The sequence below is a fragment of the Temnothorax curvispinosus genome, unplaced genomic scaffold (genome assembly GCF_003070985.1).
Source record: "Temnothorax curvispinosus isolate PA1 unplaced genomic scaffold, ASM307098v1 QBEX01003323.1, whole genome shotgun sequence".
Classification (NCBI taxonomy): Eukaryota; Metazoa; Arthropoda; class Insecta; order Hymenoptera; family Formicidae; genus Temnothorax; species Temnothorax curvispinosus.
Window position 1 is genome coordinate 489,955 of NW_020213103.1, and position 21,959 is coordinate 511,913.

Here is a 21,959-nt window from a genome sequence, read left to right on the forward strand (position 1 = left end):
ATATATTTAAAAAAATTTTGTGAATACTTTTTCAAGTCATTGTAAATGATGAAATTCCCCAAATTTGTATCGTTTGGTATTAATAGGACGTACAGAATATTGACGTTTTTTACGTAGACATTTTCCAACATACCATTTTTAAATATTTGAAGATAATAGTAATTCTTCTTCTGTATCACTCATTTTTGGAAACGGTTTACCTCAGTTAATAGCTAGAACTATACTATTATCACAGCTCCATTGTAAATACAAAGAAAGATAGATTTGTTTAGCTTTTAGCATCGTTCTTATTGCCACTTATAGCTCTTATCACTGCTCCAACATAAACGCATTAAAGGATTCTTTCACAAAACACCAAGAAGTGCGAAACATAGACAAAATAATTTGAATAAGCAACTGCAGCTGTCAAGAAATGTAAACGACTTCTCTCTTCATTTTCGTGCATTCACGGGACGGAAATCACGCGTGTGAATGTAAAAAACAAAGGGACAGCCGCGCGGGAACGATGAACAAGGAAGAACGGCGAGGTCCTATATCGTTCTCTGCATCTCTCTCTCTCTCTCTCTCTCTCTCTCTCTCTCTCTCTCTCTCTCTCTCTCTCTCTCTCTCTCTCTCTCTCTCTCTCTCGCTTTTCTTCGCTTCTGTCCTCTCTATAACCCGCTGATTCTGTTTGCCCTGCGCTGTCTCCCTTGCGGGGTTGATTGCAGTGCACCGCCCGACGGCTCTATTCCGCGCACGTTGACCATAACCGAATTAGCGGATAATTAGTTTACATAAAATTACACCGACCGACTTCGCCCTTTTCCTCCCGCGTGCTCTCGCGCCCATTTCTCCAGCCCCTTCGTCTTCCGGATCGACCGATCGGCCGATTACACCTACGGGGCACCTGTCTATCGTGGTCGACACGCCAACACGCTCGAAAGCCTATCGCCCAGCTTGCTACGCAATTTCATTATCGGTGATTTAGTTGAACGCATCCCGCACGGGGAAGTACCGCTGCGCTGCCGGAAGTGCCGGGATGTGCCGGGGTGGTTTATGAGCTGTGTGATGCTCGCTCATACGCGTCACACGCGCAAGCGGCAAAATCGGAAATGTAATTGTCGGCGATCGCGACCGAGTTTCCTGCACACCTTGCGAAATAATTTAATGAATGTTTGCGGCTTTATCACAGAAAAGTAAACTTCTAGTTTTTTCTTCGAAATTTTGTGATATATAGAAATCAATATACATATTTAAATATTTATTTTAATCTGCAAAAATAGAACTCTTATTATTTAGATTTTGATGCCAAGATTAAATAAATCTTTTATGTAACTTATTTATCTCACTTTGTACTGATTAATATAATAATTAAATTTTTACATTTAACTCTTAGAAGTTTATCAAAAACTTCTAATCAAATCTTGCTTCCAGTAAAAAAAATAGGATATACAGTAGACCTCCGTATAACACGGGGAATGCGTTCAGTGTTATTTGAATCCGTGTTATACGAGTCACAGGTTATACATATGTGGATTATGTATACATATGGAAACACGTATTTATAAAAGATGTAAGGGTTTATTGCAAAAAATGTAAAATAAATATTAAAGATGTTATAATAAAATGTTTTTTTTTATTTTGCTTTGAAACAAACAAATATTAAAATTTTTCATTGTGTTATACGACTCCGTGTTATATGAATCCGTCTTATACAGCAGTCTACTGCAATTAATCTGGTGTCAAACGTTAAAGACTCATGATATACTTATTATACTTCATCAACAGCTGAAACTCGCATCGCATAAAGTCATATACAAATTTTTTTTTTTATTTATGTATTGTATAATCACATGCGCAATCAACAGCTGATACCCGCATCGTATAAAATCATACAAATTTTTTCTCATATTTATGTATAATCACATGCGCGATGCATAATCTGCATACTTTTTGCATCGCGCAAGTGGGCGCAAGATGTTTGTCATGCGCGCATTTGCGCGGCGCAAGTGTATCTCCCGACGCGCATCTCATATTCATAGACTCAAACGCAGCGCAACATGTTTCATGGGCAATTCCTCCGGCATCCGATATCCCGTAAAATATGCATGCGTGTTATCATTACCGTTCTACGTGGCGCATCGTTCTCGTGCGGAGGCATCATACGAACGATAATGCCAATAACACGCTTCAACGATACATTACCCGCGCATACGCTTCGTACATGAATAATTTTTAAACCGCGCGAGCGCGTGATCGGGTCACGAAAAGTTCGCGTTCGGACGATGCGTTTTTAAATCTATAGAGATTTATATTGTCGAAATAAACGCGCGTAGAATTCTCTCTCTCTCTCTCTCTCTCTCTCTCTCTCTCTCTCTCTCTCTCTCTCTCTCTTCCCCTTTCTATTTGCAAATATATAATCTAACTTACATCCATTGTGAAGTCCATCTGGGTCAAATACATAATGGATATCACATCCGTATGTCCAGTTCTCCATAAGCGAGAGTACATTACCAACAGCATGGTGACCTGTCCATTGTTATTTTACAAAAAGGTCAATTCCTTTGGTCTTAAAGTTCGAAGCATGCTGAGTAATTAACGACATACCCGATAAGAAATATACGCCAGTATCCCACGCCCTTTGCCCTTACGAAGCGTACTTTTGCGCGGAGGATTTAACGCATCGCCCGCAAAAGTCATATTGCTATGGGAACGCCGTACGATCGGTCCATTATACATTAATGCGAACTGCGGCACGGCGCAGTTTTGTCTACCGAGCTGGAATACCGAGCCGGCGTGATAACGCCATTACAAAGGTCACTGTCGTGACTCTCTCCCTCTCGGCAGTGCGCGAGAGAAGTGGGTGGCTCTGGTCGCGGGGGTCAGGGGTAGCTGCAACCTGCCGGCAGCTACCCTCCTGCACTCCTGCTGGGTCTCGACGTCGCTCTCTCTTGTATTCATGAACTTGAACGTGACCGTTAGCGACTCGATGAGTCGCATCCGCGCGACTTGCATACGCGCGGAGGAAAGATTATCTGCCACGACCGGAATCTACTTCTCTCGACCCCGATCAGCTTCGTCCGCAACAAAAAGAGATTCCTCACCTCCAGGGGAGGTAACTGTATATTATCTTCCGAGTATGAAATGCATTCTTAACTATACTGCATAGTGCAAATTAGTTGCATTTATATCACAGTTGAATTATTTAACAGCCTCAGGAATATCTTGGCTTTTAAATGGCTTTGAAGTAAAAGCTTTGCAAAATATTTTTTTTATTTGTAAAAATTTATTTACAACGTCCGTGTGGAAGTAAAATGCGTAATTTTCTTTATTAAAGTAATATAATTTCCGTTAATTAGTCCATTATTTTTAGTAATTTGAAATGCTTTGAAATTATATAAAGCCTTATGCTGACGTTTAAGAACTAAATAAATACGTTTATATTAAAATATGATGTTATTATTACATCATGATATAGCGTAGGTGTTTAGATCAATGGTGGCCTACTCATTTTGTGACAGTATTTTTAAAAATATCTATTAGGTTAGAAGATACAGGAATGTGTACAATTTTGTACAATCTATGGAAAAAGAGAAGGCAAAGATAATTTTAAGAAAAGTACAAATAAATTCAAAAAATCTATATGTTAATATTTTATTATTACTCCATTTTATTATTACAGATATATATTATATACACATATAATCTTTTTATAATTTTTAATTTTTTAATTTCTGCATATATAGCAAACATTAGATCGATCCAAATTGAAATACGAAATTCGGCGGCATCGAAAAATTTGATTGATAAGAGCGCACAGAACGCATTGCTGATCTAACAATGATATTTTTTCATAAGACAAGTTTAGCTAACGTCAACATCTATATTTCTCTAAGCGTTAAATATATTTCTCTTATAAATATATTTAAGCTGTATAAATGAAATAGGCGGAGAGCTGACGACACTTTTGGCCAAGTGATTTTATAAATCACGATTTTCCGTTATAACCTGCGTGGACGACTCTCTTTCGATAATCCGAACACCTGGCTGGCCGTACTTAGGGGGTTTAGAAGTACGCAGGTGAGAAAAAAAACGGATTTTTAAGTCATAGTATAAGTCTTAATTTTTATCTATTGATAATTGATCACTCAGGAACATGCAAATAAATTGCCAGTTCGATTGCTCGGGGGAAATTAGTCGCCAGGCTTAATTAAAAATAATTAAAAATAGTTATTTTTAAGTCATACTATAAAAGCTGGGTTTTTTTTACTAACAAGTACAGTGCTAACACATACCACCCAAAAAAAGCCAAGTGAAAATTTTTGTGGCAACATCTCTAAAAAAATTATTGAAAATGCACAAAGCCGGCGGAGGGGTCTGACGGTTTTATCCGGCTATTAAGATATTAACCACTATAACTTTAATTTCGCTATTCTCTTATTATTACTCTTATTATTTCTTTTATTATTATTTAACTTTGCTGTTTATTTGATACTACAATACTAATTTTTCTTTAACTGTAATTAGTCAAGTATTACGACAACTAATTATTTCTAAACACTTTTAAATTGAGACGCAGATCGTCAAATACGTGCAGGATATTCGCTCCGACCTAAAATTCTGGATGGCATATTTTCCACGAAGCTAAAAGTCCCATTTTGCTCAGGTAGCATTTTGACGAAGGCAATGTTACGCGATATTAGAATACTGAAATATCGTGTTATTAAATATAAATTAAAATGCAACGCAAGCCTCTTTATGAAAAAAATTAAATGTATATGTAAAATTAAATAACTGTAAATGTGTTAAAGACTAGAAGTCGGGTCGATCGATGCGTAATTGGTCTCGAAAATTAACGTATTTTTTCCTTTAACTAACTTTTATCCATGAATACATTTTGATACGGTAAGCTATTGCCCGTGGATGACTCACTATTTTCCTTTACTGCAGATGACTTTATGTCGCCGTCAACCACGCAAAGTTAAGAATGTAGCCGGCCCTTCTCAATTCGACACTTCAATAATGTTTTTTCAGAAAAAAAGATAATTGGACTACCACCACTATCTTTACAAAAAACGCAACGCTGCGCCAGCAATGAGCAAAGCCATTTTTCTTATTTTTACATACTATTTATTATTTATCAATTTTTTCATAAATTGATACGATAATGATAGTTAAAATACACGTTTTTAAAAACTCATGGACGCTAAAAACAATTGAGGCCATCATCAGACCCCTCCGCGCGCGCCGGCTTTGTGCATTTTCAATAATTTTTTTAGAGATGTTGCCACCAAAATTTTTACTTGCCTTTTTTTGGATGGTATCTGTTAGCACTTTACTTGTTAGTAAAAAAACCCAGCTTTTATAGTATAACTTGAAAATAATTATTTTTAATTAAGCCTGGCGACTAATTCCCCCCGAGCAATCAAACTGGCAATTTATTTGCATGTTTCTGAGTGATCTATTATCAATATCCGATAAAAATTAAGACTTATACTATGACTTAAAAATCCGTTTTTTTTCTCACCTGCGTACTTCTAAACCCCCTAAGTACGGCCAGCCAGGTGTTCGGATTATCGAAGGAGAGTCGTCCACGCAGGTTATAACGAAAAATTGTGATTTATAAAATCACTTGGCCAAAAGTGTCGTCAGCTCTTGGACTAAAAAGAACACATAGGGTTGATACGTTGTAAATGAAAACACAATACCGCATCCAAACAAAGGACAGAACTGTTTAAAACAATGAAAACTTTATGACAAAAGCAGACAATGCGAAACGTAAAATACACAAAACGATATGGTTTTATAAACCATTAAACATGTAAAATAAACCGATCAAATATGTCTATCCAAGAACGTAAATTTCATTGACTGCAACCGTCATATAATACAATTACACGAATTGGTAAATTTATAATAACGTCCATATGCAATCGATTTACACAGAAATGTTTTTGTTTATGCTCATTAAGCGCGCAACGTCAGCCAATATCAACACATTTCAATTTAACCAAGCCTTTTACCTCACTTATGATAACTAAAAGACTAACTAACTGCAATTTCTCAATTTATATTAAACTTTCGATCTCAAGCGGTTGTGGTTTCGTGTAACACACGTACGTTCGATATTCAACAATTGTAGTCTTTAGAAAATCGTTCTGAAGTCTGTCTGAAAAAGAAGAAGAAGAAGAAGAAGAAGAAAAAGTCTGTCTGGAAGAGCAGAATTGTTCTTCCTCTTCAGAAGTCTCCAAGAGGAACAACTATGCTTCCTCTAGGAGGTAGCTATTGACGTACTTCGAATATATAGTAGAACAACTTTGAACAAGAGACAATTTCTTCTGTACATGCGCCTTATTACAAGTTGAGAAGTTGGAACAATCTCTAAATATAAACTAAAAATGTATCAGTTTTTTCTAAATTATAGAGATAAAAAATCAGAGAAAGAGATACAGAAAGAGACTATTATTTTACATTTACTCGTACATACATGTACAAGTTTTTTATGTTGCAGAATAGTTATTTTTAATACTATTGGTTGACTATGTTTGCTCTTACATTTGTAATTCGTTCGGATTTCCAATTTTATGCAATGTTTAACATTGCCAGGTGACGTTTGTCGCTGCAAGAGGAAAATCGAATCAAAGCGACGTAATCTGACTTAAGGCTGCAGAATACCCGCATTTTTGTCCTTCTCGCGACTTAACCCCTTCTACATTCATCCCCCGGTGGGATTAAAGATACTGAGAATGCGGAACCTCGGTGTGGGGCCTCGGAGGTTGAGACAAGTTTAATCCCCCGGCTGTAATTACGCCGTATTCCAAGGCTAAAAATATTTCGAACCCTGAGGAAAGGATAAATGGTCAGAATGTGAGGGACGGTCAATTAAGCGCGACTTTGTGCCTTCGTCTGGATTTCCCACGTGATTTTCGCTCTCTCAGCATTCACCGGTCTGTGTTGTCCATTTACAAGAGAATCGGGAACACATGGACGAGCACGTGAGATCCCGACGGTTTACGCCCGTTTTGATTCGCTGAATCCGACAACTTGCTGAATTTAAACGTTTTTGCAGCATTAAATTCAACATGTAATTTATATGTAATATATAAATCCAATTTAACATGTAATATATAAATCACAAAAGAGACAAATATCATGAAATTAAAAAATATCTCTTTTTATTATATTACTATGTTATATAATATATTAATAGGGGTATTCTCTCAAATAAGTTAGAGTTTAACGGTTTGACAGGTTATGTCGGGTTAAAGTCGGGTAAAAAGTTAATTTTTACACTTTTAACCCAAAGATTAATGTGATAGGTTAATGAAACACTTATGCATTTTGCATAACCTTAAAGAGTAGCGCGCCCAAAGTTAATTAATTAACTTTTTACTCGATTTTAACCCGACATAACCTGTCAAACCGTTAAACTTTAACTTATTTGAATACCCCTAATATGTAGTATGTTAATATTATAAAATAATAAAATAAATATTATATTAATATATAGAGTACATAAAATCAAGTAATTTTTAATTAAAACAGTAGCATGATCTCGTAAAGAGAAAATCTATAACCATAATTTCTCCTTCCAGATCTAGTTAGATTACAATTCGTCACAAAAAAGTTCTTTAATTCCATCATTTTATGGCGAATTATTTGTCGCAAATTAATTGTCGAAAATAGGTCTAATTAAAATTTAATCATTCTACGTGAATTGCCGATATTGTTACAATATTATATTCGAGCGAATATTATGTTAGACGGCGAAGTTTCGTCGAGGACTCATTAACTGAAATCAATTACTGAGACGGACAGATTTAATTTCCCATCTGCGATAAAATAAATTCACTGTGATATTCATTTAGTATAGGATATTAGCACAATGAATTTTGTCAAAAAAAGAAAAGATCAATTCAATAATTCACGCTTATATTTAATGACATTGTCGGTGTATCTAATGATGTTATTTTTATTTTAAGGTATCGATAATGAAAATGAAAAATTAATTCTTTTATTATAAAAACAAACAAATGTGAGTAAGTTGTATTATTACACATAGAATTTGTAATAACTATATTGCATTTGATTTTATATATAAAATTATTATAACATCTATTTTAAAAACTATATTAATGAAATATTGTGTACCATAAATTTCTTGCTTTCTTCACATTATTAATTAAAACTAGTTTTTACAATCAAAAATTTATATAGGTATAAGCAATACCAAAGTTCTTATATTTTAATATCGCAAGTTTTCCAATGCGGTTTTGTATTTTATTATTTATGTAAATTTTGAAGCTTTCTTAAAGATATATTTAATGCTTCCGGATGCGCATGTAATAACAAACTAAAACAGCGACGGATATTCGAATATTTTCTCTGATATTATAGCAACTAAGAAAATCTTGTTCCTTGATTGTGTTCAATTGAACCGATAATGTTCACGCGAAGTTCAAAAGCAACTAAAAGCGACAAGAACGGAAGCGAAGCCAATAAGAAACAGATCGAGACGAAAACGAAACTTAAGAAGACCTCAGAAGCGCCTTACGGTAAATCGTGGTGAGGAAAAAAAGGACTTACCAATGCTGGAGACAGAGGAGAATGAATTGTTTCAGACAGGGAATCGATATATTGGTATTTTTTTCGCACTTTAATATCCATTCAAAGCTCTTTTTAGAAACTTCCGTGAAGAAACCTATAGCAAGTAAAAGTTTAATGAGCCGAAATACGTGAGAAAAAAGTCACAAATTTTTCGTAGCATTGCATTAAAAAAATGTATAATATATATTAATTAGTTATGAATTGTGTTGAATAAAAATTAACCGAGTACTCACTTTAAATTAAATTTTAAATAATTATTTTCAGAAAATTGGTACTTATAACTTTGTTTTTATAATTATTATTGTTGTATTTTAATTATGTAACTATTGATTAGTATTTAATAGTAATTTTATATTTATAAACTGTAAACAAGAAATTACATAATTATATTAAATGTAATATCTTCGTTGATTTTCACTTCTTCGCGAAATAGACTATCTAGTGTTGACCAAATATAACGCAAACCGATGGTTGATACCATGACGACACTTATCTTTTCTGGAACACTCTGCCACGAGACTCTTCGAGGGTCACTCGATCGAAGAACGTTTCGTGCTGCCATTGTCCCTTTTCAAGCTCACCATCGCTTTACTGTATGCAATAAAATCAGTTATAAAGCAGGATATCGCAAAAAAGATCGTCCAGCAAAGTGGTTAAAAGATAATCGAATTGAATTACGTCTCACAAAAAATTGAAAAATTCGGAAAGTGACAATTATTCATTAGATGATAAAAGTGCACCAAAGCTTACAAATAAATGTATTATTAAAAAAATTGTATTAATTATTAATAATAGTATTATTAAAGTATTTAATTGAAATGTTCATTATATTGTTTTTTATCGCATATTTTTTTCTCTCAAGACTCTTAAATTGTTACAAGCATTAACAAGATAAAATTTGCAAGCAATAGCACATGCAGGATATAAAAGACTATTTAAATATTAAAGACTTTAAGTATATTTATAATCGTAAAAATAACAAAATTTGCGGAAGGTTTTTTAACGTTGTTATATTTTACTCAACAATAAAATAAGACAAAAAATATTTTATCACTTGTTACAGATGCCATATGGAGAACCGATCTGGATTGGATGGTGATACATCGCGATCGCTTGGTGTTGCTAAGCTTCATGAACCCGATCGGCAACTTCAGTACCATGACTGGTTCAGTAACTCCTCAACCTTTCGTAACCCCGGAGGATGGTATTAACGAGAACCTCGATGATCTCACCACTCCAACATCTAGTTTAACAAACATTCCTGATGCGCTTCCTGATGCTGTCGAGACTCGTACCGAGACAACTACTAGATTCTCGACCGTTCTCCATCCAATCGTCACAGATCCGTCTTCATCCCACACTACTTCGATCTCCAGTACGATTCCCAGTAAGTCTACGACGAGCACCGAAGCGATTTCAACGACTCCGAAAACGACATCGCTCTCGAAAAATAATACCGTGAGACGTCCAACCATGAAACCCATCACCAGAAACGGCAGTTCGAAGAACAGATCGAAGGCGAAGAATCTCACAAGGCTATCCACCACAGCCAAACCTGCCAAAGCCGTCGGTGGAAACATGACGGCTCAGACTATGTCGTTAACAATGAATAGTCTGGCGGATCTCGATCATCCCGAAAATTTGAATCTGGAGCTTCAAGCAGGTAAACCGACCATCAATCTATACATCGAATTGTGACGCTTTTAATTCTCTTTTTTAAGCTATTTAACAGTATTTGCAATAAAAATAATATGTAGAAAAGTTTTTAAATGTTTTCAAAATATCAAAATTATTTTTTGTGACTCACTTACACAGAAACTTAGGCGCAAAAATATAAAAAAGATATTCGTTTATAAACAGATGAAAATATAGACCGCGCATAGTAATACTTTATTCCGTAAAACGTAGCCATATGGTTACAGTGGGAACGAAAATATTAATCATCTTTTTCTTAAAATGAGAGAAATATTTCAATCCAGAAAATATTTTTAGAGAAAAAATCAATAAAGCTACAGGCATTATGAAAACAATAAGAATAATTACTGAGCTTACTAAGAAAACGGAGAAACATTTTATGTTATCATAAATCATATCACAGAGAACGATTATATAAAAACTATAATCAATTAGAGAAAATGCTATTTACAGTCTAGGCTGGATCTTGATAATCTAATAATAATATTATGTTTGCATATTTTTTTCCAAACTTAGTAAACTGCGCGCTGATTTTTATCGATCTTTCTCTTTAAATTTAAAACACAGCTCTTTGTTGGAACAGTAAATTCACATACTTAAGTCGATAATCGACATAATTTTTGAAGTTATTTAATAAATCCTTATTAAATCACTGTAAAGAATTTATTGCAAAAAAATATCACCTCAGTTAGAGAACCTGAATCTCTCTACAATCCGTGGCTGGCGTCTTTACCAATTCGACTACTGAGACATGTGGTAAAATTTATGAAGCAAAGAATAACGCATTTTTTTATAATAGCTTGTAAAATAATTGTGCCGAATAATTAAATTTGACTCCACACCGTGATAGAATAAATATTGTGAAAAAACGCATTTAAAACGGGATTAACACGTCTCGTACTTTATTTTTCAGCCGAGTCATACGGCCCGATTACTCTGGAATATCTAAATTACGCCGTCGCACTCGGCGTCTACTCGGTAAGGTACCCTGCCGTCTTCTGGTCATGCAACAAAGCATTGGGTACGATTTTCAGTCTGCAGTTGGTCGTAAATTCAGCGCAGAGTCTGCTGGCTTACGCTGGAATGTCCGTCCTTTACAAGGTAAGCAACGCAAAGTATTCGATGCTAGTTAAAACTCACGGAAAACTTCGGTAACGTCTCAGTCGGTCCGCTATCACGTATACGAGATACTCTTGCGGATACAAGAAAACTTAATAAAAGTTCATAAAACGCTAAGGAATCCGAGAAACGTCGGAAATTCTCGAGAAATGTATTATAAAATACGGCGCCTGCATTTTATTAGGAAAACTTACATAAGTTTAAACTTACATAAGAAACTTACATAAGTTCAAAGAGGAACTCTTAAAAAATTCAAGGAGAAAATGTAAAGCCATTATTAAAATTAGAACAATAATACAAATCTGAAGTTTTATAATTTCTTTTTTGTTACATTATTTAGAAAAATGATTCTTCAACTTTGCGCATAAAATTATGTTCGCGTTTACACTCTGAAGGAAGAAGTTTCATCTATCAATAATATACATATAATTGTTTAGATATTTGTTTCTCCATGTATCTTATAACAACGATAATGATATCTTCATTAAGTATATACATATTTTTAGGTTCAGGTGGTAGGTGCCTTGAAGGTTCTGCCGCATCTTCGGCATCGCACCGTGCCGACAACCAGTACAATTTCGACAATATTTGGAGACTCTTACTTTCTGCTAGATCCTCCTGTAACTCTCGTGCTCTTCGCCCTTTTGTCTTTTCTAGTGCTCTGCTCCAGCATGGTCATGTACTTCTACGCTCATGGCAGGTAAATATTTAGCGTTTTATGCATATAGCGAGTTTTTATTCCGCATCTCGATTAAACTCCAACTGAGATTACTTGCCGGAACTTTCTTTAGCGAAGAAAATTATCTGGCCCATCCTCCATTATCAGATAAGAGTAACGAAACAAGTTTACTTATTCTTTAGATTATGCGAGGATCACATCGTGCGAGGACGATAAACCAGACACTTGTCAATTAAATTTTCGCGGAACATTTCCAACGCTTTGCTTTAAAACACGAGGATAAAATAATTATTTTTATTTATACATGTTTGTACGTCCCTAATAATTTATCCTTTCTTCATTAAACGCATCAATACTTTTCGCGGAATTCGACGATTTCGTAATTTTTACTTTTCTTTTATCCAGCTTTTATCTGACTTGCTAATTCGCTAATTTGAAACAGCACTTGTACGCGTAATACAGACAAGCGTCCTACCCGCGATACTGTTATTATTCAGTATGAAACTCAATGGTTTCCTCAATACAGTCCAATCCTCTTTTCTCGGCTTTCCGTAGTATCCAACAAAGGATAACAATTAACAATCTCGTTGGTAGTATATTTTTTACTCTAAAAGAATCTTTAAAGGGAACAATGTGTTGAACTCCAACAATTGAACTCCAATTAAGTTATATTTCTAAAAAGATAGAAAAATAGTCCACATTTAGATAATGAAGTAGAAAGTATTATTATTTTAACTATATTTAAAATATATAATTAACAAAATAGATTTAATATAAAATTGAACAATTCTCTTCAATATTTGCAAAAAATAAAATTTATAGAATTGAATGTGGATTTACAGTTTTATATTAAATTCAAAGTTTATTTCTGTTCAAATGTATTAAAGTTAATCCGCGATATCCACCAAAATGGGATTTTCGAAATATAAATAGCTCGTCCGCATTTTTTCTCGTTTCAATTATATAGACAGCGATATTGCAGACATTTAATTGCGCGGCGTATGATGTGCAGGTTCACGGCGTTTCTGAATCAGGAACGCGAGCGTCGCGTGATCCTGTCGAAGGACGGCCGCGAGGGCAACGGCTGGGTCTATCTGCCGCATTGCGCCGCGTTCGTCGTGTTCCTGGCGATCGTGATCTGCGGCGCGCCGTTGCTCTACGATTACACGGTGGTGTATCGCGGCAGCCTGGACGGCGCCATCCTCGCCTGCATCATCGGCATGATCCTGCATCTCCTCCTCTGGCTGCTACTCTGGATATTCCTCACCATCAAGCAACGATGGACGTTCAAGCTGCGCGTGACCATCGGACGCGCCACCGTGAGGTCCGCGAGGTCGGTCAAGCTCGTGACCGACGTCGACCTACTGTCGGCGAGGGACGACGAGGATGGCACCAACGCGCCCTTGCTCGTCGTCGGTAACGGCAGGACTTACACCATCGCCGACACGTCGCCGAAGAGGGCCATCATGAACGTGATACAGAAGGCCGCTATGGAGAGGAAAGCCCGATCGCAAGGTAATGGAAAGTACCGGCTAAGGTGCCTTCCGGAATCCGATAAATCGGATTTCCATTCTTATCTCGGACACTTTGCGTCAGCTTACTATTAGATAAATGACATTTTTGGAAGATTGAGTTGTTTCGTATCCGATTATACGTTTCGTGCAATGTAACAGAATTTTTCTTAAGAACGAGTGTTTTCTTTTCTTTTCCGCATGAAGCCGAAAAGACGGCGGATGCGAATTGTCGGGCATGAAATGGAATGAACCACGGGGGCTTAAAACTCTGATCGATGAAAGTACGCGCTGCTAATACCTGAAAGCGATTTATCCTTTTCCGCGCTCGTTGCAGGCGGAAACGTCGACGGAGTCGACGGCGAATCGACGGCTGACGGTGATGAGCAGATCTACTGGCTTAGGCCGAAATTACGTCCCTCGCCTACACAATCCCCGAGCGACACCGGCGGTGCACCGACGTCCGACAAGGGTTGGAAGAAGCTCAAGCATAAGGTCACCTTTAACGACCTGCCTAGTACGTCAGGCTCGCGGTAACTACCCTCCTCCCTCCTCTTGGTGTCTTTGTGTATCTGTTTCTACGCTTTCACCACTCTGCCCACGTTATACTTGTAATACAAGTAGCACTTTATCCACGTTTCTCTAGCTTTTAAAGTATTAAATATGAAGCGGCATCTTTCAAACGGTATAATTAGATTATGGTAGTGCTTATTTTCTTTTCTCTTCGTATCTTTATGAAATGAAAAAATATCCCCTGAGGAAAGCAATGGCAGTATATATTTTTGTACATTGGCAAGCTTGGTTTTTATTCCGGTAAAGCACGATGCATTGGAACTATTGGACCATTAGATATTCTGCTTCCTTATCTTTGCAATTTGCTATGTACACAATATTCACTTTAATATTTAATTATGATTCACGTTGTGCTCTCTCACCTTTTACTATTTGGTTCTTCTATTATCTATTATTGTTATCAATGTTCAAATGTTTTGAATTTTAATTGTCATCGTATATATGTGCTAATGTACGGGTAAAGCTTTCAAGAATATCTTCGTATTTCATCTCTGTCTATCTGTCTGTGTACCTATATATATTCCTCTTGATATACTTTATCCAAAGCAATTACTCCGTCACCGTTTCTCCACCCTTCTTGAATTTCTTCGGCAATCGTTGTGTGCACGAAAACATAGGGCGCTTTTTGATTATTGCATCTGAATTTCAGTAATAAGGGAAAAGCCAGACGAGGCGTCGCTGACGGCGGGCCTGACGATGATGGAGATTACGCCACGTTACGTGAATTACCGTTAATCACTTCGCTGGACCCTGCCGATGATTCTACCTCTGAAGAAAACAAGGTAAACTATATGTACACTCCGATAAGTTATTTCTGTGATTCATAAAACAAAAGAATTATTTAAATTATTTTTCCGTACGCGGAACATAACATAGATAATATTTTTAATTTTAAAAACGTCTTATATTTATGTTATTATACATGTTATTATTTATTTTGATGAAACAGTCAACTTTTATTTAAAGAATTTATTTTATTATGGTCTATTTGATTGCACCAAATACGCTTTCTTCTCATTTTTTATCTCTCTCTCTCTCTCTCTCTCTCTCTCTCTCTCTCTCTCTCTCTCTCTCTCTTTCTTCCCGCCACTCTTAACTTAGAGATTTTCTTTGCTTTCGACAGTGGCAAAGATGGCCGATAAGTCATAGGGACGGTATACCTAAATTCAGGAATGTAAGATACACACAAAATTATTTGTGTACTTTTACGTAACATCAATTAACTATGTGTGTCTTTCTATTAACTAATCTTGTAATACAAATATAATTATATGTGGAATTTATTAGAATAAATGGATAATAAGCATGACTTAAATATTTTTATTTAATATAACTGTAATATTATTATGATTAATAATATTAGAATAATGCATATGTAATAATTCTATAAAGTAGCTTGATATGATTGATAAACATGTAACAAAAGTATTAAAATATAATTTATTAACATATGCGTCTTTATAATTAATATGTGTCAATATATGTAAAATAGCGAACATGTTTTCTAAATATATAATTATATGTGCACATGTATGTATGTATATAAATATATATATATACATATACACATTTATACACAGCTATACACATTTTTCATAGCTTAATAATTAGATATAAAGCCTGGCTATCTTGTCGCAACTTTAGTTTATTTAATATTAATTATTTTCATCTATTAATATTTTTATCGCTATACGCATGAAACTAAAACGTCTCCTCTGGAATACTAACGGTGCCACCTTTTGACAGTTGCTCGAGTGCGTGAACGACGATCAAGTGACTTATTACGCGAGTGCGAGTCGTGACCTACAACCGTCGGAGGGTGATCCTTCGCCCCTTTTGACCCCCGATCCTCTACCTGATCCCGCGGAGGAACCGCTTCCATTGCCACCTCCGACTCCAACTTCCGCACCAACCACCGATATTGCCACGGCGCCACTAACTACAAATGTCCAGGTACTAACAACCCTAACTGCGCATTGTCTGGTTCACGTAGACGAAGGCATAAGACTGTCGTTGCACTGACAATGAGTACTCGCACTCATCAATCGATAACTAAAAATGTAAAATCATATATAATTTACTTTTGGATAACGGGACATTTTTTTACTTCTCTTGACAAATCGTAGCTAAATTCTTTCTACAGAATAATGCAACGACAATCTCACTCATCGTTTGCAATCCAGGTAGCTAGCTGACGTTATTTGTCATCATTTTGACACCGAAATGTTGGCAAAGACGTCATTTTGATATCAAAATGGCGACAAATAACGTCAGTTTGCTACCTGGACATGTTCAAGACTTCGCACGCAATTCTACTCCTTGTATATCCTGAGTAGCCAAAAAGAAAAAGAAACGCAGTTTATATTACAGAAGATTATACGTAGTTACTTCAACGTATCTTTGTGCATCGTCCTTCCTTATGATATGTGTTCTCGCGCTATATGTGCTTTCGTCGCTTTTACAACTGCAGCCAGAACCGCAATCGTAAATCAGCGACGGAACTTTCCAGATGAACGGCGGACAGACGCCACGGTGCTTGCGCCGCGCGGATTCCGGGATGCCGCACGAGGAGCTGACACCACGCTCAGACTCCTCGAACTCGCCGCCCTTGGACGCAGTGGGCAGCGGCGGCGGTGCCGGTTCGGTGACCGGTCACAGCAACACCAGCAGTAACAGCGAGACGTCAAGCGGCGTGCATAGTAACGCGAGTAACGCCAGTAACGCCAGCCACAGCAGCTCCCAACGTCGGGCGACCAGCGTAGACGACCTGACCGGGGAGCCGCGCGAGGAGCCGCGCGAGCAATGGCGCAGTTGCTCCCTTCAGCGTGGCACGCAGCCACCCACAGCGAACACGACTTTCTCGCCGCCCAGCAGTCGCCCCGGCACCAGCCAGTCCTTCTCTTCGCCGCAGTACGTGAACCACGTGCCGCCGTACAGCAATACCACTAGCAACGAGATCGGCGCCGGTTGCCCGGCGGTCATTCTTGAGAACCCGAATGAGGCGACGGTCGTGATCCGCCGCAAGCTCTCGAGAACGAAGCTCACGGATCCACTGAATCCGAACGAGGAACCGTTCGGCCGGTCTACCAACATGAGGATGACCTCCTTCACCGAGAGCAACGACATCCGCATACAGGCCTCCTCGGCGACTCTGCCGCACTATCCCACGCAGCCTATCGTCACCTATCCTCACTGCTCCACGATGCCGCTGCCGCACGCGTCCCACAGTGTGGCCGCGGCGAACATGAGCGGCGGCTCCACCGGCAGCTGCGGATCCGTGCCGAGGCATACCTTCGTGCCGCCGCAGGTCCACACCACTATGCCGGCGCACACGACGCTGCCGTCGCATCACAACGGCGTCAGGCTGCTCCACGCGACCGCCGTTGGCCCTGGTAATCCCTTCGTCAAGAGGTTTCCGCCGGTGCAGTTGCATACCCAACCCTGGGCCCTGCCGGGCCATCACACCTTCCCGCAGATGCCGCAAGGCAACAGCAAGCTCACGGCCACCGCGCAGATCAGACAGAGCGACCGAGACTCCGCGAACTTCTCCATGGCCAGCAGCGGAGACTCCGACACGTGTTTACCGCACTAAAATAAAACGCGCAAAGACTGCATGAACTCGTATCGCGTTAGGTAATACCTGGTATTTTCATAATAACATTTTCGTGATGACAAATGACATCGGAGGGGATCGCAATTTCCAGGCAAGCGTACCGATGTCACGATCATGATCTCCCCAAATGCTTATTCTGATGAATGAGAGTGATAGAAATGAAATAGGCACAGAGAGAGAGAGAGAGAGAGAGAGAGAGAGAGAGAGAGAGAGAGAGAAGCTTTTTGCGCGAACTCGAGACAAGCTGCGAATATTTTGCTTTGGAATCGATAAATCTCTAGGACTCACGAAATTGCAATACGCATTCAGTATGTTGCATTACTTAATGGACCATTAGGGAGGAAGCTTTTACGTATATTTCATATCGCATGCTCAAACGCTGAAATTTTAAGGAAAAAGAATCGGACTAACAGTAAGATTAAAACGACATATCAATTTCTACCGTTTGTTAACGTATAATAAATGCATGTGGCATTCCTTAAAATACAGATTATCTCTATTTTTTACAATCTGATCTCGATACTCGATATGTCGGTCAGATTTTACCTGGTTATTTATGTATAGGCGTCTATGATATTAACATAGAGTTTATTGCATAAATTGCGTATATACGAAAAAATTTCCATTCATTTGAATGAGCAATGTGCATCAATGTAAACACGTAAAAAAAGAATAAGTCGATGATAAATGATTATATATATTCCACAGGTAGCTTATGGAGGTAATTAATAATTGTACGAGTAATTAAAAGACATAAATTCCGTTATATACATATCCTATACGTTATGACGTATGTCCCATTTTATCTTTAATCTCACAGCAATAAAGAGAGGGATAACTGAAAGGGATAGTGATATAAATTGTAAAACAATAGACGACTCGGTTAAGAAATCTTCATCTTGGATAATGTGAAATAGTTCTAAATCATGCAACAATAAGGAATTATTGCAAAATATAAGTAATGCACATATATCACAATTTAAAAGAGAGAGTTAAGCAGATTACAATTAAAAATATGAGTAATATAATAGATCTGTGCTTTCTCGAGTTTGCGCGAACATCTCTCGGTACGTGTCGACGCGTGCTTGTAGCTAGAATCACATTTTTCTCATGTTCTTATATCGCGAGGCGTGAGGAAGAATAACAGCGAACGGAGAAGATCAGCGTTTTGCCGCATTGAATCCCGGAAGGGAACGGCAGGCGAGAGTGAGAATAGTTATCCCATTTTAGATACGGAAAAAGTTATTGTGTTGTCTTAAATAAAATTCGTGTATAGAGTGAATTAAGGATAGGCAGTTAAGGAAAGAAGAATGTGGAAAAAAACTCGGATCGCCCCTTCGTACGCTTTTCTATTAACATTTAAGATCTTTTTTCCATCGATGACTGTAAATTTTGTTAAAAACGTAATTTGTGTACATTGCCAATTGTTTGTTTATAAATGCGACGCGATGAGTCACTTGTATGCGATAAGGCGAAAAGAAGAAAAGCATTCCCGCATTGGAATGCATATCTAAACTATGCGCAATGCGTTCTTTGTGCGTTTGCTTTTGGTCTTTCTTTTTTTTTTGTTTCCTTTTTATAGATTTATCGAGTTCATCGAGGATAAATGTTTGTTTGTCGAATCTTCTATGAATTGTATGTTTAAATATTTATGGAATTATGGAGGAATACTGTGCGAAATAAATATGCGGACGGTTTTATATGACTGTAAAATACACAGACGCAGATTGTAGTCATACGATTTTCGGCCTTGGTGAGATTTCCGGTATATACTACAAATATACCGTTACATTAAATCTTCTTATGGCCTGATAACGCTATACCATAATCTGCCATTTCGATCGTAATCATAAGATTTGCGATATTAGCAGTGCCATCGAAATTAATATAAGCACACATAATTAGACGAGGAACAAGAAAGAAACTGTTTCATTACCCATAGAATTAAAACCCATGAGTAAAAGAGCTAACTTAAGATTTACCGCGAAGATAATACGTGCTACTTATTTATTTGCGAATGGCTCAGCACTTCTTTACAGTCTAATATTCTCTCTTTTGTTAGAAGAACTGCACAAAACTGCATACACACGCGAAATTTCATACATTTTATTTTATATTGTTTCTCTTTGGAAGAGAAAAACATAAAATAAATTTTTCGCCTGATTTCTATCAATTTACATTATTTATAACAATACAACGAGTGTATTTATATTTAATGCAATATATATATGTATCCAAATAAATCGTTGGCGCATTGCAAGAGGAGAAAGACAAGCGCAACTTGTGACAAGTGGGTTAAGGAACGATTACTGCCACTCAATCATGAAAGAGAGAGAGAAGATCTATAGATCTCGATTATATTTACTTTCTTCAACTGCCATGTTATTTCGTCCTTTCGTCAATATAAGTAATCACCATACTCGTTTACTCGTACCTAAGCATTTACTTGTGCGTATGCTATCGTATACACACGTGCGTACATATAGTATATATATATATATATTATAAAATTATAAAGCATACGTTCTCGCTAAGTTGCGTTCTTTCGCGACTATATATCATTCTATGAGACGCGTGATGGTAGAGACCGTTCTCGTATAAAGATGCATCACATCAAGTCTTTCTCGCAATCTAATGCAGTAGACATTGCCACATAATATGACACAACGTTCGTTTCATCTCCTTTTCGCTTTTCGACAAATCTTTCGGAAGTCAATATTACAAATCATTTCATCCGCCCAACGATATGCCATAATATTAAAAAAATGTTACATCCTGTGGATGCTAATGTGTATCGTCGATTTGTAATTATTCGTGACAATGTAATTAAATTTAGCTTTTAACAAATTTAAAAACGAATTTAATTGCATATACAAGTCAGCGAATTGGCTTTACGTTAGATTGCGATAGGCTAAGAAGGAATATTATGAGACTCTAACGTAAGTTATATAAAAGAGAGGTCAGACAAATGAAGAGTTACATTGCTTCAATTAAGAATAAATAAATAAATTAAATTTAATACATAATTTATATAAATGAAAATTATTAGTAAAAGAATTGATTTGCAAATTATGTCAATATAATATTTTTAAATTTATTATTATTATTATGTATCATTGCTTATCTATTATTAATATTAATATCATTATTATTATTGTCATCGTCAAATGTTTTATAATATATTATCAACTTTGTATAAAATTGTACGTATTAGTTCTCGAAAGTAAATGAAATGAAATATAGCACTCATTTGTGTGCGTATAGTGAGCGCAATAGCATTTTTTTTTTGTAATCACCGATATAAAAATACAAATGCAATGATAAACAAGTAGTATTATGATTGTATATCAGTATGACATGTGACTGCGGTTGAAAAAATTTTTACGCATTCCGTAAAAGATAATAACAACAACAATAAAAGGAAAGTGTGAGCGTTCTTTGTACGGCATTGTTCGGAACTCATGCTTTTTCATGAGACAATGCAATATGAAACCAGATATCTGTATTTTTCAATATCTTCCAGTATTAGAAATAGCAGTGTTCTCAAGCCTTGTTCATAGAATATTTCTGTTATACGAGTTGTTGTACGAGCAAAGGTAATCCCACGAAATCGTGGGAGATTTACTCTGGAAAATTCTGCGCTTTCCATTTACTTAAGGTATTACACAAGGAAATGTGATGAGAGTAATCCAAGTGCAAATCTAAATGGGTTGTAATGATTGTTCTTGGTACTATATATGTATAGCAAGGAGACATTTTATCCTGTAACAATACATTAGCGGCATTTGAATATTCACGAGATATCGATTCGTAGTGCAGATTTTAACTTTGAGTTCCGATTCTTTTTTGAATCGTGAATAACCGTATTGTCTTGTAAGCTATGGAAAGTACCTATCAAAGCATAAGAGATCGACAAATTGATTACGAACGGCAAGTTCGTCACTTTTATACGACTTATCGAGCGCTTTGTCATTGCCGATCGTACATATCATCTCGCAAGGACCATGCATTTCGCGAAGACATTTACGAGGAGATACTCAAGCAATAGCACGAAGCACCGATCAAGGGCTGGACCAGACTTCTTAATGATCAATGAGCTCTAATAGTACCCAACGTAGTGCGAACATATTTTTTAAGGGCTATTTTCAATACGCTAGTAGATGAAGAAATAGGACGAGGGAAT

General features: G+C 36.9%; 1 protein-coding gene across 7 annotated transcripts in view; it reads left to right on the top strand.

The window, feature by feature from the left end:
- Nucleotides 1-19,945, top strand: part of LOC112452369 (protein tincar) — a 151,011-nt gene extending 131,066 nt beyond the window's left edge. For 5 of the 7 annotated variants that reach the window (XM_025012530.1, XM_025012532.1, XM_025012531.1 and 2 more), the window contains 8 exons: nucleotides 9,650-10,249; nucleotides 11,195-11,382; nucleotides 11,907-12,100; nucleotides 13,092-13,594; nucleotides 13,928-14,123; nucleotides 14,813-14,945; nucleotides 15,910-16,116; nucleotides 16,673-19,945. In XM_025012530.1, the coding sequence (XP_024868298.1) occupies nucleotides 9,650-10,249; nucleotides 11,195-11,382; nucleotides 11,907-12,100; nucleotides 13,092-13,594; nucleotides 13,928-14,123; nucleotides 14,813-14,945; nucleotides 15,910-16,116; nucleotides 16,673-17,755 (3,104 nt within the window). In that variant the 3' untranslated portion in view covers nucleotides 17,756-19,945. Of the gene's footprint in view, nucleotides 1-9,649; nucleotides 10,250-11,194; nucleotides 11,383-11,906; nucleotides 12,101-13,091; nucleotides 13,595-13,927; nucleotides 14,124-14,812; nucleotides 14,946-15,286; nucleotides 15,338-15,909; nucleotides 16,117-16,672 lie in introns of all 7 variants that reach the window. The other 2 variants (XM_025012534.1, XM_025012535.1) reach the window with 2 other exon arrangements.
- The last annotated feature ends 2,014 nt before the right edge of the window (nucleotides 19,946-21,959 follow it).